The 13,252-nt window shown below is 47.1% G+C and overlaps 6 protein-coding genes across 6 annotated transcripts; 2 read left to right on the top strand and 4 right to left on the bottom strand.

Annotated features, from left to right (window-relative positions):
- Positions 1–1,130: 1,130 nt before the first annotated feature.
- On the bottom strand, positions 1,131–2,657 carry BKA55DRAFT_692251 (uncharacterized protein; the record flags this gene model as incomplete). Its single annotated transcript, XM_046199755.1, has 9 exons — positions 1,131–1,523; positions 1,580–1,587; positions 1,636–1,653; positions 1,725–1,765; positions 1,825–1,876; positions 1,926–2,229; positions 2,285–2,370; positions 2,426–2,482; positions 2,534–2,657. The coding sequence occupies 9 exons, from the start codon at positions 2,655–2,657 to the stop codon at positions 1,131–1,133; spliced, it is 1,083 nt and encodes a 360-aa protein (XP_046047673.1).
- A 937-nt stretch (positions 2,658–3,594) lies between these two features.
- On the bottom strand, positions 3,595–4,361 carry BKA55DRAFT_595567 (trimeric LpxA-like protein; the record flags this gene model as incomplete). Its single annotated transcript, XM_046195824.1, has 3 exons — positions 3,595–3,913; positions 3,966–4,208; positions 4,258–4,361. The coding sequence occupies 3 exons, from the start codon at positions 4,359–4,361 to the stop codon at positions 3,595–3,597; spliced, it is 666 nt and encodes a 221-aa protein (XP_046047672.1).
- A 913-nt stretch (positions 4,362–5,274) lies between these two features.
- BKA55DRAFT_516283 (cadmium resistance transporter-domain-containing protein) lies at positions 5,275–6,285 on the bottom strand (the record flags this gene model as incomplete). Its single annotated transcript, XM_046188076.1, has 2 exons — positions 5,275–5,363; positions 5,421–6,285. 2 exons carry the CDS (start codon positions 6,283–6,285, stop codon positions 5,275–5,277), a joined length of 954 nt encoding a protein of 317 aa, XP_046047671.1.
- A 717-nt stretch (positions 6,286–7,002) lies between these two features.
- BKA55DRAFT_85105 (uncharacterized protein) lies at positions 7,003–7,765 on the top strand. The gene is made up of 4 exons (XM_046201659.1): positions 7,003–7,113; positions 7,191–7,256; positions 7,302–7,499; positions 7,554–7,765. Coding segments are annotated over exons 1-4 (414 nt in total). The 5' UTR covers positions 7,003–7,111; the 3' UTR covers positions 7,702–7,765.
- A 243-nt stretch (positions 7,766–8,008) lies between these two features.
- On the bottom strand, positions 8,009–9,361 carry BKA55DRAFT_541346 (uncharacterized protein; the record flags this gene model as incomplete). The annotated part of the gene is made up of 1 exon (XM_046190371.1): positions 8,009–9,361. The coding sequence occupies one exon, from the start codon at positions 9,359–9,361 to the stop codon at positions 8,009–8,011; it is 1,353 nt and encodes a 450-aa protein (XP_046047669.1).
- Positions 9,362–12,010: 2,649 nt separating this feature from the next.
- On the top strand, positions 12,011–12,844 carry BKA55DRAFT_516619 (uncharacterized protein; the record flags this gene model as incomplete). Its single annotated transcript, XM_046188099.1, has 1 exon — positions 12,011–12,844. The coding sequence occupies one exon, from the start codon at positions 12,011–12,013 to the stop codon at positions 12,842–12,844; it is 834 nt and encodes a 277-aa protein (XP_046047668.1).
- Between the last annotated feature and the right edge of the window lie 408 nt (positions 12,845–13,252).

Here is a 13,252-nt window from a genome sequence, read left to right as displayed (position 1 = left end):
AGTGAGTGGAGGTTGATGCAAATAAGCATGGCGTTTAGGTCAAGCCAAGACAAGATTAGTGATATCAATGCGGTCCGTTTCTGATAACACATCCACGTATAAGCGACAGCTTGACTTTTCAAAGTGATATATCATATTACTTAGAGACGAAACTTAAGCATACTAAAATCCACTTCTATTCCTAGAGCTAAGTTCTTGCCGCTTTAGGCTGAGCTGCTGCTAAGTAAGGGCTAGGGTTTTAAGACCTAGAGCTAAGGTAGGCTAAGTAAGGGGCTAAGTGAGGTGAGGGGGCCTATTTTTAAGATTATAGATTATAGTAATGCCTTAGTTTTAAGATAAAGCCTAGTTTTATACCCCCTTATAAGATTATCTCTTACTATATTCTTTACTTTAGTAGGATTAGTTTACTAGAGTAATTTATATTCTAACTAATTTATAATAACACTGCCCAAGGAATTATAATATTAATATGCTAGGCCTTCTGCTATTATATATACTAACTCTATCCCAAATAAGGGCAAGCGGCCAGGCTACTTTAGTTACTTTTAGATATAAGTAGTTTAAATATTAAATACATCTGATTTTGTGCTTATAGTGTAACACAATGTGTTAGTAGAGCAGAAGGTGGCTTAAAGGGAGTGTTTCTAAAGCGGTGATTTGAGAGGCAATATAAGAACTATTATAGTCTACTCTTTTAGCTTAAGGAAGTCTAGAATCTAAAGCCAAGTAAGTATCCTCCTAGTAATTAACCTATAAGATAATATAGGATACGTTAATATAATACCTTTCTATTAGTAGTAGCAATACTCCGTAGTCCTTCAACTAATAGATAATACTAGATCTAAGTTAATGTTATTAGGCCAAATGTAACGGTTGCACCTCGCCACTACGCCACAGGGTAAAAGAGTAGGCAATAACTGCTATTGTAGCAATTACAGTGGTGCTTACAGCTGCTTATAGAGCCTTATAGCGCTATTGCAGTGACCAATCCTAACACCTCCTGAGCCAAGGACCGTTTCCCGAATGCGAGACACACCGACAGCGCGGTGATGATAGCGGGGTACGATTCTTTGTGCGCAAGTCACTGTATCCAACAGACTTCTAGACTGCTTGCCCGGACCAAAGTTACACTACCAGCCGCCCTGCTCCGCGGGCAACTGCCTGCTACCAACCTGGTCATCTATGCTCAAATTCAAAGAGCGACACGAGGTTGCCCCCTTAGCTCCGGCCATCTCCATATCTTCGACAATTGGGTTCTGACTTCCAATTTCATCAGCTTCGTTGGAATCCCCCCTTGTGGCAATGTTGGCGCGCGACTCATTGTGGCCGACAGACTGGAGCACGTAATCTTCACCGTGCTTGGCACGGCGTGGCCAGCCTCGAGAGATGATGTTCTTTGTTGGCCGAGAAGTTCTCTTAAGAACACCTGGAAGGAATCTCTGAATCAGTATCTTAAATGCCACGGTGCAAGATAAGACGAGGGCGAGATGGATTTCTACAGATGACCAGTTTAATGATTCAACCTAAGATCTCAGTTAAAACCAGGCAATGGAGTAAACATGTGTCAATGGGGGCGCACAGTCGTCCCTAGGTAACTGTCAGCAGGTATTCAAAGGCAGGTTGAAGTTTCCTTACAGGTATTATCTCCGCGGTCTAGATCCACGATCAGCTTTTAAGTTTGGGAAGGCTAGGAAGAGACTTGCAATTTGGGGAATATAACAAACGCACAAGAGTTACCAGGCGGAAGACACTTGCAACTAGAACACTTCTTGCCGTTAGGACTCATGGCAACTCACCTACTGACTTGGCCGAGAAGACACTTACATAAAACCCACTGCAAACACCAATACCAATCCCATCCGCTGTCTTTTGGGTACTGTTAAAATGGTCAATATTGCATTCGCCACCAATATCTGTCTACTTACGATTTAGATGCCAGAGGATCTGTATTGGCATGATGTAGATGGCAATATTAAAGACTATATTTGTGGTCGTATTAAACATATAAAATGCGTTTATGTCGATGCACTGGCCTGGGATATCTGGTTGCCAGAGTTTCTCGAAAGGCAAACATAACAACATAGGTACCAGCGAAGTGGAAATGCCAAAGGCAAAGACCAGGACCATCGAGACGTATAAAGCCAGTCGGTAGGTCTTATGAGGGGCGATGCGCAGGTAAAGGGTGAGGTAGGATAGCTTAATAAACATCTGACAGAGTCCGTAAATTAACTGCTCACTTGTTAGTGCTAATCCCGGAAGTACAGAGCGAATGTGGTTAACTCACGCCTGACGACAACATGACCCGAGTGTATGTTGGCACATTCTCGGGTCGCAGGTATTTAATATGGAGTCCTTCTCCATATCTTGTTGCTGGTTTTACGTTAGTAAAGACTGAGGTGAAGTTATCAAAGCTAAAACGACCTACAGAGCATATAGAGTGTCGAGAGTGCCAGGCCAAAAAGAAATGCAATCGCAATCAGAACTGTATAATTATCAATACGCCATTTGGAAGCAATGGTACAAGAGCACCAACCGTCATCGGGTCCAATTTTCTTAACAATGAATGCCCGGGTGGAAAGTCTCGCCGCAATAGCGAGGATCGAAAGAAGCATTAATGCGATATTTAGCCCGAGGATCATAGGTCGTCGGTCCTCCATAGTTGCGAATGCTTTATTTGAAAGGTGGGGAAATAATAGACGGAGAGTGAGAGATAATTTGAGAGCTATAACCACTCATAGATCTCTTATCTAAGATGCTTTGGGCGATCGTTCGGAGCCTGAGGCTGGAATTAAAGTCCATCAATCCTTCTTGACTGACTCGACGTGGTTTCTGCTTACACGGCCACTGTATAAAGCGTTAGATTGAACTGGGAAATCTAGTCATGCTCTAATACTGTTCGACTACGTGCGGACGCTATACGGCCTGGTAGAAAGATAGGCTGTTTGAACGGTGCATTGGACCCGGAACTTCCCAGAACTGCGCAATTACGGGCGCATGAACAAGAAGTCCCTAACATGGAGCAGAGATATGATGTGGCTGGTTAGTGTTCCATTTGATTGCACCACGAAGGTCACACACGGCTGCCCCCCGCTGCGAGACGAAGGCAATGATATGTACTGAGAAGAGACGGCTCTTTTGAGTTTTTGCTAGAGCGCGGAGACGAATGGCCGTATAGTAGTGCAAGCCACAACACGCCAAGACTCGACCACCCACCCAAGGTGAGGAAGGCTGTTTTACAAGTTCTTGGTCCTAGCCCCGGAGGCCGATGTGATCTATCGGTTCGCGCGAAAGACTGGGGGGCGCCCCTGTGCGGCACTTTCCGCTAGCTTCCCCCTTAGGGCGCCAGGATCCATCACAAAGGATCATCCGGATCACGACGATCCTACAGTGGGGTGCAAAGAGGTTGAGGGCCCAGAAATGGGAACAGGAGCGGCACTGGGCTGCCGCTTAGCCAAAGGGGTGATTAGAGCTGAGGGGGCTGATGAACAGCTGAGCCGAAGTTGAGCCAGCGAGCGGAGAGGCCATAAAAGCGGCAATCCGTGGCAGGTCACATGTCGCTTGAGTTTCGTCTCATAATACCAATGCGATCGCTTCTCATGTCGAGACACCCTTCAAACTCCGAATAAACCTCGCCGGAACACCTCCCACCAACGTTTCCGCCTCAACATCCTTAATAACAACGGCCCCCGCCGCCACAGTCGCTCCTCTCCCTATAGTAACGCCCGGCAAAATCGTAGCTCGAGCTCCTATCCAACAATCTGCCTCTATACGAATCGGCAGAGCAAAAGACGTCCCCTGCGCTTCTCTCCTGCTATGCATGTCCGCAGCGTGGGTACCTGGACAGATACAAACTCCAGGACCTATAAGCACACCATCTCCGATGGTAACAAGGGCGTTGTCATGGATGGATACCCTGGGAGTTGATTGTGAGTGAGATGAGATATTGGGTGCAGGGTTAGACGTACTCTCTGTTCATGTAGACGCCGTTTCCGATGAAGATGTTGCATCCCCAGAGGAGAAAGAATGGGGGCTCGATGGTGACGTCCTGGCCTAGTTTTCCAAACATATCTTTTGCTACTGCCATGCGTCTTGACTTTAATGAGGCGAGGGTGCTGCCTTCTGGAATACTTTCATCATTGAAGGATAGTAGTTTCTTCTTTGTAGCTAATTTGTAGTCCATCATTTCTTGTGCGTTGCCAGTGTTAAAGCTACGAGCGCATGTTAGAGATGCTTCCTTGCGGAGTTGGCGAGACTAACTTCATGCCGCTTATCATCTTCTCAAACTCGTCACACCATGGGACTGGTATTTCGCTCGAACGGAGTTCAGCGATACTCTCTGGGCTCTTGCTCGATGCAGCCATATTGTTATCCAATGAATGAGGTTCTGATATGTCAAAAAGGATTACAGTCTGCAGTTGGATAGTTGAAAATTTGGAGTCGGAAAATGGGATGAAAAGCGGTGTAAGCACCGGATACTATGTCATGATTCAGCCTGAAGGGTGATAGATCGACGGACGTAGTGTCACATACTATTAATCGGGCCTCAAAGCTTCTTTATTGTTTCAGCATAGTCGGGTGATTGGAAGTGATAGTTCTGCCCAACGACATATCATTGTTAATTCTGATTCGCCAACGCTGCCAGGGGATGACGAACTCGGCTAATCGGCGAGTAAGATGCCTGTCAGGTGTCTGATTCTAGACCTCCAAGGTTAGCAGTTTAGGAGATAAAAGCATCGATTCGTAGTTCTGGAATATTTTCTTTCAATGCGGAGAGTCAGATGGGGGAGGCAACGATCTCGAGATCATACCTGCGACCTCGATCCCAGTTTCCTAGGCCATGTTATCTTTCACATCTCGAAGCAATATTCGTGGAAAAGAATCCTCGTAGAGCTCGCAACCGAAAGCATGAGTTGGTCGATTGAGTCCGACGCTCAGACTCGCATCCATCCACAACGACCTGGCATCAAAGCGAAGAGATCGGCGGATGCGATGAAGTCGAAACAAATGAAAGCAGTCCCGTGCCTTGCCGAGAGGGGGGTCTCGCCTCAGTACATAAAACGAAGCTCATTGAGTTCAAGTTCATTCCGTCGGTCGCTGTAGTGAGTTCATTCACTCTCGAGACTTGGCAAATCGAACGGCTTGACAAGTCATCTACTTACCATAGACGGACGATAGTGTTGCGGAACATAATTACTATTAAAAATAATTCGATATCAGGCCAGGTGCTGCTCCCCGCTAGAGTGGTCTCTTGGTCTGTCGAGTCTGTTATGCTCCTCATACCGCTGATCCTCCCTCCCTGGGAATGTCAACAGGGACATTCTTGACATGTGCCCCGGTTTTGCTCGTAGGACCATCGACCTCACCTAGTTGATTGCCAGTTAGCTTCTAGTATCAGTAAAAAAGAGAGTATGTGGCCTTACCTTCGTCTCTGATGACTTCAGAATGTTCTCCACCTTGTTGTTCTGTGTCTCGCCCTCCTTCTTGTGACCCCCGTTGATCATCGGCAGCAGACGAGGCATCATCGACGAGAACCTCTTCTGATCTCTGGCTTAACTTCCTCCAAAGCATCATACTAATGCAGATGGCCAACAGACCAGCAGTTGTAACTCCCATGACGATCTTGCCAGGATGCGAAGCGATGTCATCATCAATCTCTTCAATAGCCCAAGGATAACACTCCGAGTTGACGATGATGAAGATTCCGAGGCCAACATAGAAGAACGGCACCAACCTGCGAGCATATTTCTGGGCGATGCGTAGAATATGCTTTTGTCGCATGATGAAATATGCAGCGAGGCACCATAAGCCGAGCATGATGTAGTAAACGACGATATATATCGCAAGTTCTGCTGCTTTTGCTTCTGCAAAGAGAGGAATGTACGTGCTGATGTTGTCCGCTCCATTCATGACAGTAATAGAAGCGACCTTGAAAACACTCTTAAATCCATCGGCAGTCGTCAACTCTTCATCCAAAGACTCCCCCTCATCTTCATCCTTGTTGAAAACAAAACCAAGAATCCACCATATACCCAGCAATATTGGTAAGAGACCGAGAAATCCAATTGGTTCGGCGGGAATGAGTAAAGACGCGCCAAAGCCAATCATACTCACGGCAACAATAACCGTAAAACCAACATATTGTCCAATAGTGATCTTGACAGGCGTAAGCGAGCGACTCGTCGTAGACTCGGCGAAAAACGCGACGAGAACAAAAATGTCGTCGACATTGGTGATGGCGAATGTTGCACAAGCAGTGCCAATCGCCTGACCAAAGTCAAGACCCATGATGATGAGGAGACAAGGACAGGTTGGGGTGAGGTGTCAGATAAAGTTGACCAGCCCCTAGAGTTGATTAGTATGCTTAAACCTTAATGCTGAGTACTATGTGACTGATTTGTTATTGTTAAGTGAGAAAATTTGTTCACCGCGTGTACGCAACTACCGGATAACTTGAACAAAGCCGACTTGGCATCATCAGGAGTAAACTTGGCGATCCACATTTTTACGACGAACCCAGTCATGTTTTCTTATATGTAGATTAACATCCCTTGCGATGTGCACACAGTGGTATCCTGAAACAATAATTCGTGTTCTAGACGAGATGTTATATACGCGTCAAGGGGCGATCTCGGGGTTTATATCGTTTATTTTCAGTTATTTCGGGGGTTTTGAAGGGCGATGACGACGTTATGCGATGGGTTCTTGGCTGGTGGTTAGATTCCGGGTTGGGTTTAGCGAGGGAGGAGAGTGGCAGTGCAAAAAAGTGCTACTGTGCTTGGCTGGTCTTGTGTGTTGGATATTATCTGGGCATCCCTTGAAAGATGGACAATGTCCATATCAATTCAGCATGGTTCTTGAACAAGAGCCTTCTCTTTGTCCTCGCCCTTCTTAATCTTTGTTGTTGTGCCTGTCGTTCACATCTCTCACTGCTCTGAACAGGCAAAAGACAAATGCCAATGTTTTGAGGAAACAGCTCGGCTTTAAATATCCGCCTCTTTCATCCGACGATTGATTGATTCGGAAATTGGTTTAACCGAGGCATGTTGACCGAAATCGGGTCGTGAATGTGGTCGAGTTTTGCAAATATTCGCATGTGAAGGAAGGGCCCTCGATGTAAGTGCTCCAATGAACTCGTCGCCTACGAAACATATCCGGAAGTATGGGCTAGAGGCTAAAAGCTATGATGACAGGGCTTCGAGCGTGCACCTACCCTGGTTCTTATTTGGTGGGACTCTCGCTATAGTAACCATCATCATGTAGGCTGCACTGACCGGCCTGCGAGTTGACGCTGACTAGCAAAGTATACTGTTAAAGTTCCGAAGCTGTAATACCCGTCGACATCCTCGAACGACCGTCATTCGTGTGCCACCAAGACAACGAACACCTATAGAGCGACATAACCTACAGACGTTAAACCGAGCGAATCCATCTATCAAATACAAGGATGTTAGAAAGCAATCAAGCGTGAGCTCAACGGAAGTCAGTCTGGCAGAGATATGGTATGTTAAAGATGTTGCAAAGTTGAGCTCAAGCTAACATCGATTTCCATAAAGTGCTGTTTGTCTAGAGGCTCTCGCAGATGAGGAAGATGTACGCCGGTTGACATGCGAGCACGTGTTCCATACGAGATGCCTGGACTCTTGGTTCAAGGAACATCATGTTGATTGCCCACTGTGCAAGTGCATCTTCATCCCAAATTAATGTATAATGATCAAATTTTTCTGTCAAAAGCGCTTCGAGTGAGGAAAGGAAATGTATGTTATTGAAAGACTATATAGCTCGAATCTATGTAAACATTATAAGAGTACAGAAGATGAAGCAGATAGATACGAAAGGAAAATGATTGTCAACAGGAACAGAACCTATCGTAGCTCCAGGATCTGGTATTAACGAAAAGGCGGAGCAATGAAGCCAGATGATGTCCCAAGAGACGAAGACCGAGAAAGAAATGAAGGCTCTTCAACAGAACCACCTTGACAAAGCCAATTCCTCCTCACAGTAGTGCACTCTAAGCCTGGGTGATCTTGGGTTGAGCAGCAGAACCTTTGGTAGTCTTGCAAGCAGACTTCTTACCCTCAGCCTGGTTGGCCTGGGTAGCCTGGTGCTCAACGGCCTGGGCCTTGGTGGCTTGATGCTCGTTGTTGCGGACCTTGGTAGCGAGGGTCTTGGGGCTGTCGGCCTTGACGTTCTTGTCCTCGTTGTTGCCCTGGTTGACATTGTAGTTGGTGTTCTTGGAGTCGTCTTTGTTCTCAACCTTGGCAGCCTTGGTGGCCTGAGGCTTCTTGTTCTGGACCTTAGTAGCCTTGGGCTGCTTGTTGCTGTCAACCTTGGTGTTCTTGGCCTGAGTCTTGCTAGACTTGTCATCCTGGTTCTGTTGGACCTTCTCATTGTCGACCTTGGCGACCTTGGTAGCCTTGGGCTGCTTGTTCTCAACCTTGGTAACCTTGGCCTGGTGCTTGACAGAGTCATCACCAACCTGAGCATACTGAGTGTTGTCATCCTCGACCTTGGCGACCTTGGTAGCCTTAGCCTTGGACTTCTGGACCTTGGTAGTCTTGGGCTTGGGGTTAGAAACCTTGTAAGCGTCGTTGTTCACTTGCTTCTCACCCTTCACCTCAGCAGCCTTGGTGGCCTTGGGCGCAGGGTTCTGGATTCTGGTAGCCTTGGCAGTATCGACAAGACCGCGGGGAGCATCCTCAGTAGGAGGAGTAGTAGGAACCTGCTTAGAAGAGCAGCCCTTGTCAAAGACAAAGAGGGTGTCGCCACGAGCAGGAACCTTGGCAGCCGCAACCTTGTAAAGCTTGCAAACAGGAGTGCTTGATCCGCTAGGAAGGCCATAAAGGAAGCTCTGGCAAGAAGAATCCGCTTCAGCAAGAGCCTGGCAGTCCTTGGCAGTAGCAGCAGTAGTAGTCTTGAAAGGCTCAACATCACTGCTCGCAGAACCTGAAGCAGCACAGTTGCACTTCAAAGATCGTCGAACAAGAACCTTCTTGGGAACAGTACCCCAAGGCTGAGCAGTGGTAGGTGCAGAAGTGGGAACACGATCAGCAGCACACTGCTTGTCAAAGACGTGAAGACCATCCTTGCGAGCAGGAACTTCGGCAGCTGAGACCTTGAAGAGAAGACAGCTTGGGTGCGAAGAACCCTTGACGAGACCGAAGGCAAAGCTCTTGCAGAAGTCATCGGAGGCACAGAAGGTCTGGCAGTCGATGGCGGTATCAGCCTTGCCGGTATGGTAAGGTTGAACCTTGCGGTTGGTGGAGGCGCTGGGGGCGATGTTGCACTTTTGGGTGTTGGAGGCAAAAGGGCTTGCCATGGCTGAGGCCATGGACATGGAGAGGAGAGTGAGAGAGTACTTCATGGTGACTGAGTCTGTTGAAGAATTGGAGAAAGATAAAAGAATGTGGTTGAAAGAGTGTGTTGAAGATGAACGAGAGTGGTTGTTTAGAATGTTTGATGCGATGATGAGAAAACTGTGAAGTTGATGGGAGGATAGCCAAGTATTTATCTTGGAAACACTCAAGTTCCTTAGCTTAGTACGATTATGCAGCTGAGAGGAGTTCTTTGTCAGTGACGCGTCTGTCACGCTATTTGGCGTACAATTCCCCTCAACATGCAGGTCTGCATGAATATGAAATCGATAGTCTGAGAGCTAAGGCTCAAAATCTTCCAATTGATGACCGTGATGTGGGAAAGGAGCATCTTCAGACGGGACCAGGTTCAAGAGTTCCGTGATGTAGCTTCTATGTAGATGGTTAAGGTCTTGTGGCTGGCTGAGCTTTGGGATTCATACCCGAGGTCATGGCGGCAAACGGGAAGACAGCTAATTTGCGTTACCCTTATCGAGACTTGAGGTTCGTTTTCAATGAGCATCTCGTCGGCTCGCGAAACAAGGGCCCTGGCACAATGAAAAAAAGGTATTGTCTGAATTCAAATCACGTCCAGCCCGCCCTTCGTGATAGGTTACATTCGACATCTATGACGGTACTTCTCTCTATCTCCAACCAGCTAGATAACCCTTTTGGCTTGACTTCCAGGAGATTCCGTATCGACCGGTGCTGCTCACGAGTAGCTCGGAAGCGCTCGTTTGATCGTGTCATTATCCATTCGGATGTTGGTCTCGTTCCCGAAATTGGCCATTTCGCCGGTGAAGATACATGTATGAGTTTTCTTACATACACGCCCAATAATGCATTATTCACAGTTGCAAACAGATTGTAGAATCATTATGGGCTCTATTATGAACTATTGATTCAGATTCATGCAAGCTTCTACTCTGACCATACGCAACTTTCACTCAGCTTCCACTGATTTCACTCTTCAAATTCGTAAGCTTTCTTTTAATATTTCTTCTAAGTTTCTCCTTAAATTGACTTTGAAACCTCCAGCCACTCTTAGCTTCCTTTATTGAGGTCCCGATCACAAACCTTTTCCCGCTGTTATCATCCATGCCCCTTTCTGGCGAAGGACTTTGAAGGCAGTAAGATCGGCAAAATGTTTCTTCCGTTTTAGCCGAAACCAATAGAAGGGCCTCTATGGAGAAAAGTGCCGATATCCATTTATATCCGAAAGCTTGTCGTTGAAGCTAATGTCGGTGCGGGAAGTGGGATGGGACGTCGAGGAAACAACACAGCTATGGTCATTTGCTGACCTGTTCATTGGGTGTCATGATCCAACCAAGAGCCATCCTGTCAGTAAAAGTAAGAATAGAAACCGGAGAGGCGAGGATCCGTAAATCGGACCAGGTTGTTGAGCTTCGGTACCAATGACGTGGATGTTTATGCAGGCGGTTGAAACGTTTTCTGGGGCGCACTGTATGCAGTAGTTGAACACTGGCCGTTTCATATCAAGTGGATCAAACAAAGACCAGTGCACAGCCACACAATACAAGGAGAACAACATGCAAAGCTCACTTCCCAACTACCCGGTAGCTCTTAATTAATGGCCAGTGTTTATGAAGATTTGGATGTATGCTTAGCAACAAGGCTGATACTAGTGGAGCATACTGTCTATACAGTGATGTCTCGCTATGTATCCGACCTCGAGTGTTGTAAGTGACCGAATTGGCCAATAATGAATTATCATGAACAAGACAATGATCAGGTCTTAGAACGGATAATAGCCCAATTCTATTCATAGCTTGGATATTTTCTTTTTCAGAGCCTCAGCCACGATTCATCGCTACAGTATGATACATGGAGCTACTGCAAGCCAACCCACGACAAGCTTTTAGCGCAAACCTACCGAATTCGTGAGCCTCCTGGGTTCCGATGTAAATGGAGATTTGCTTAGACGGCATGTGGGGGATCGGCTCAATGCTTGCTTGCTACCCAGCCACCAGGTCTTGCAAGGCGCGAAGAACGACGGAACTTCCCGTACGGCGAATGGTTCAGGGATCTAAGCATGGGAAGCATGGCTACTGATGACTGACGATGATTTTCGAGAGTCTTTATCGAATTTAAATGATGGTAAACATATCTTACAGTGAAGTAACGGCATTTAATCAATTGGGACTATCACAGAGAACACAAGATGCTGTGAATCAGGAGACTCCTACTGACTTCGCCCCAGGATTATACTTTCTGTGCCATGTAACTCTGGAACATACATCTTGAAGTGAATTCGAGTCTTGAAACGGGGCACGTAAGCGCGACACGAAAAGAAGAGACTCTCTTTTCATGCATGATGTGGACCTGACTCCAGCCTTCAGCGACATGGCCATCGAGACTGTGTGAAGCTGCAAACTCCAGCAGGCCAATGCGTCTGATCTTCAAGTCGTTACGAAAATGGCTGACGCGGTCATGAGCAGTTGTCTACATTGCGGGACAATGCGTCGCTCCTGAGATCCATGAATATGATCGACTCAACAGGTATAAAGGAGTCATCAAATCCCGACAAGACCAGACTTTCACTCACCAACACAACAATCACTTCTTCCAAGCAACTTCACACACTCTTTCAACTCACTCTTCTACTTCAACTTCAACTTTCAAGTTTACCATCTTTCATCATGAAGACCACCATCGCCATTCTCACCGCCTCAATGGCCACCGCCATCCTCGCCCATCCCTTCGACACCCGCTCGCAGCAATGCAACATCGCCCCCTCCGCCACCACCAACGCCAAAATCCAACCCCTATCCTCCCCAACCGCTTCCACCGCCCAAGCCTGCCAGAAGCTCTGCTCCGCCAACTCTTCCTGCAAGAGCTTCATCTTCGGCCTTCCCGCCAACGCCAAAGCTCCCACCTGCAAGCTCTACTCTGTTCCTGCAGCTCAGGTTCCTAACCAGGGAAACAACCTGTATGTCTTTGACAAGGCGTGCTCTGACAAGGCTGTTCCCAACACGAAGCCTACGCAGGATAAGCCTCGTGGTGAGGTGAAGAGCAAGGCTGCGAGGGATCTTGTTTGCAACGCTGCGCCTACTGGTGCTAGTAACAGCAAGATCCAGCCTTTTGCTACGCCTAGTGTCAAGACGGCGGAGAAGTGCCAGGATGCTTGTGATGCTCAGGCTTCTTGCCAGAGCTTCTTGTTTGGTCTCCCTGCTGATGCTTCTGCGCCTGTGTGCAAGCTTTACAATGTTGCTCCGTCTAAGATTCCTCGTCGTGATGATGAGCTTTATGTCTTTGCTAAGGGGTGTTCTGCTGCCAAGGTTCCTACTACTGCTCCTACTCATGATGAGCCCCGTGGACAGGCTCCTTCTGAGAAGCAGGCCGACAACAAGAGCAGCACCAAGACTGATAACAAGAGCGACGGCAAGGAGCAGGCTCAGACTGCTGATAAGGCTAAGACTGCTGCCAACAACAACAACAACAACGCCGCCAACAACGAGCAGAAGCACAACTAAGCGCCAACTCCTCACAGATACTGCCATGAGGAACACTGAAGGTTGCTTGATTTTCAACCTTTACCTTGTTGGAACCTGAGTTGGTCCCGACACAGCACGAAAACTTACAGGGGAGCATGGTATCTCAGCTGGGGGTATCAAGATGGTGATTTGAACTTGTACTAGACATTCGTTTTATGTAGACTTGCAGTTCGCTTTTAGTTTCTTTTTCATAATCAATAGATCGGCCGATCACTCAAAACTTTCTGCTTGCCACTTCTGATGTCTTACGTGCTTATTTACTATGGTACCAACAAACTCTGACTCGCACGGTTGTGACTACAACTGAGCCACTTTGTACCTCTTCTTTTCTATCACTCATATCTAGTCGATCACGCCGATTCAAGCTCAACAAACGGCTCGTTTGGA

Source organism: Fusarium redolens (assembly GCF_020744475.1).
Source record: "Fusarium redolens strain MPI-CAGE-AT-0023 chromosome Unknown BKA55scaffold_11, whole genome shotgun sequence".
Classification (NCBI taxonomy): domain Eukaryota; kingdom Fungi; phylum Ascomycota; class Sordariomycetes; order Hypocreales; family Nectriaceae; genus Fusarium; species Fusarium redolens.
This window is presented reverse-complemented; position numbering and strand designations above follow the sequence as displayed.

Excerpts from the sequence above, each read along its gene's own strand:
- BKA55DRAFT_85105 (XM_046201659.1), top strand. Across the intron at positions 7,257-7,301 it reads GCTATAGTAACCATCATCAT|TATACTGTTAAAGTTCCGAA; the intron begins GTAGGCTGCACT and ends TGACTAGCAAAG. Across the intron at positions 7,500-7,553 it reads GTCAGTCTGGCAGAGATATG|TGCTGTTTGTCTAGAGGCTC; the intron begins GTATGTTAAAGA and ends ATTTCCATAAAG.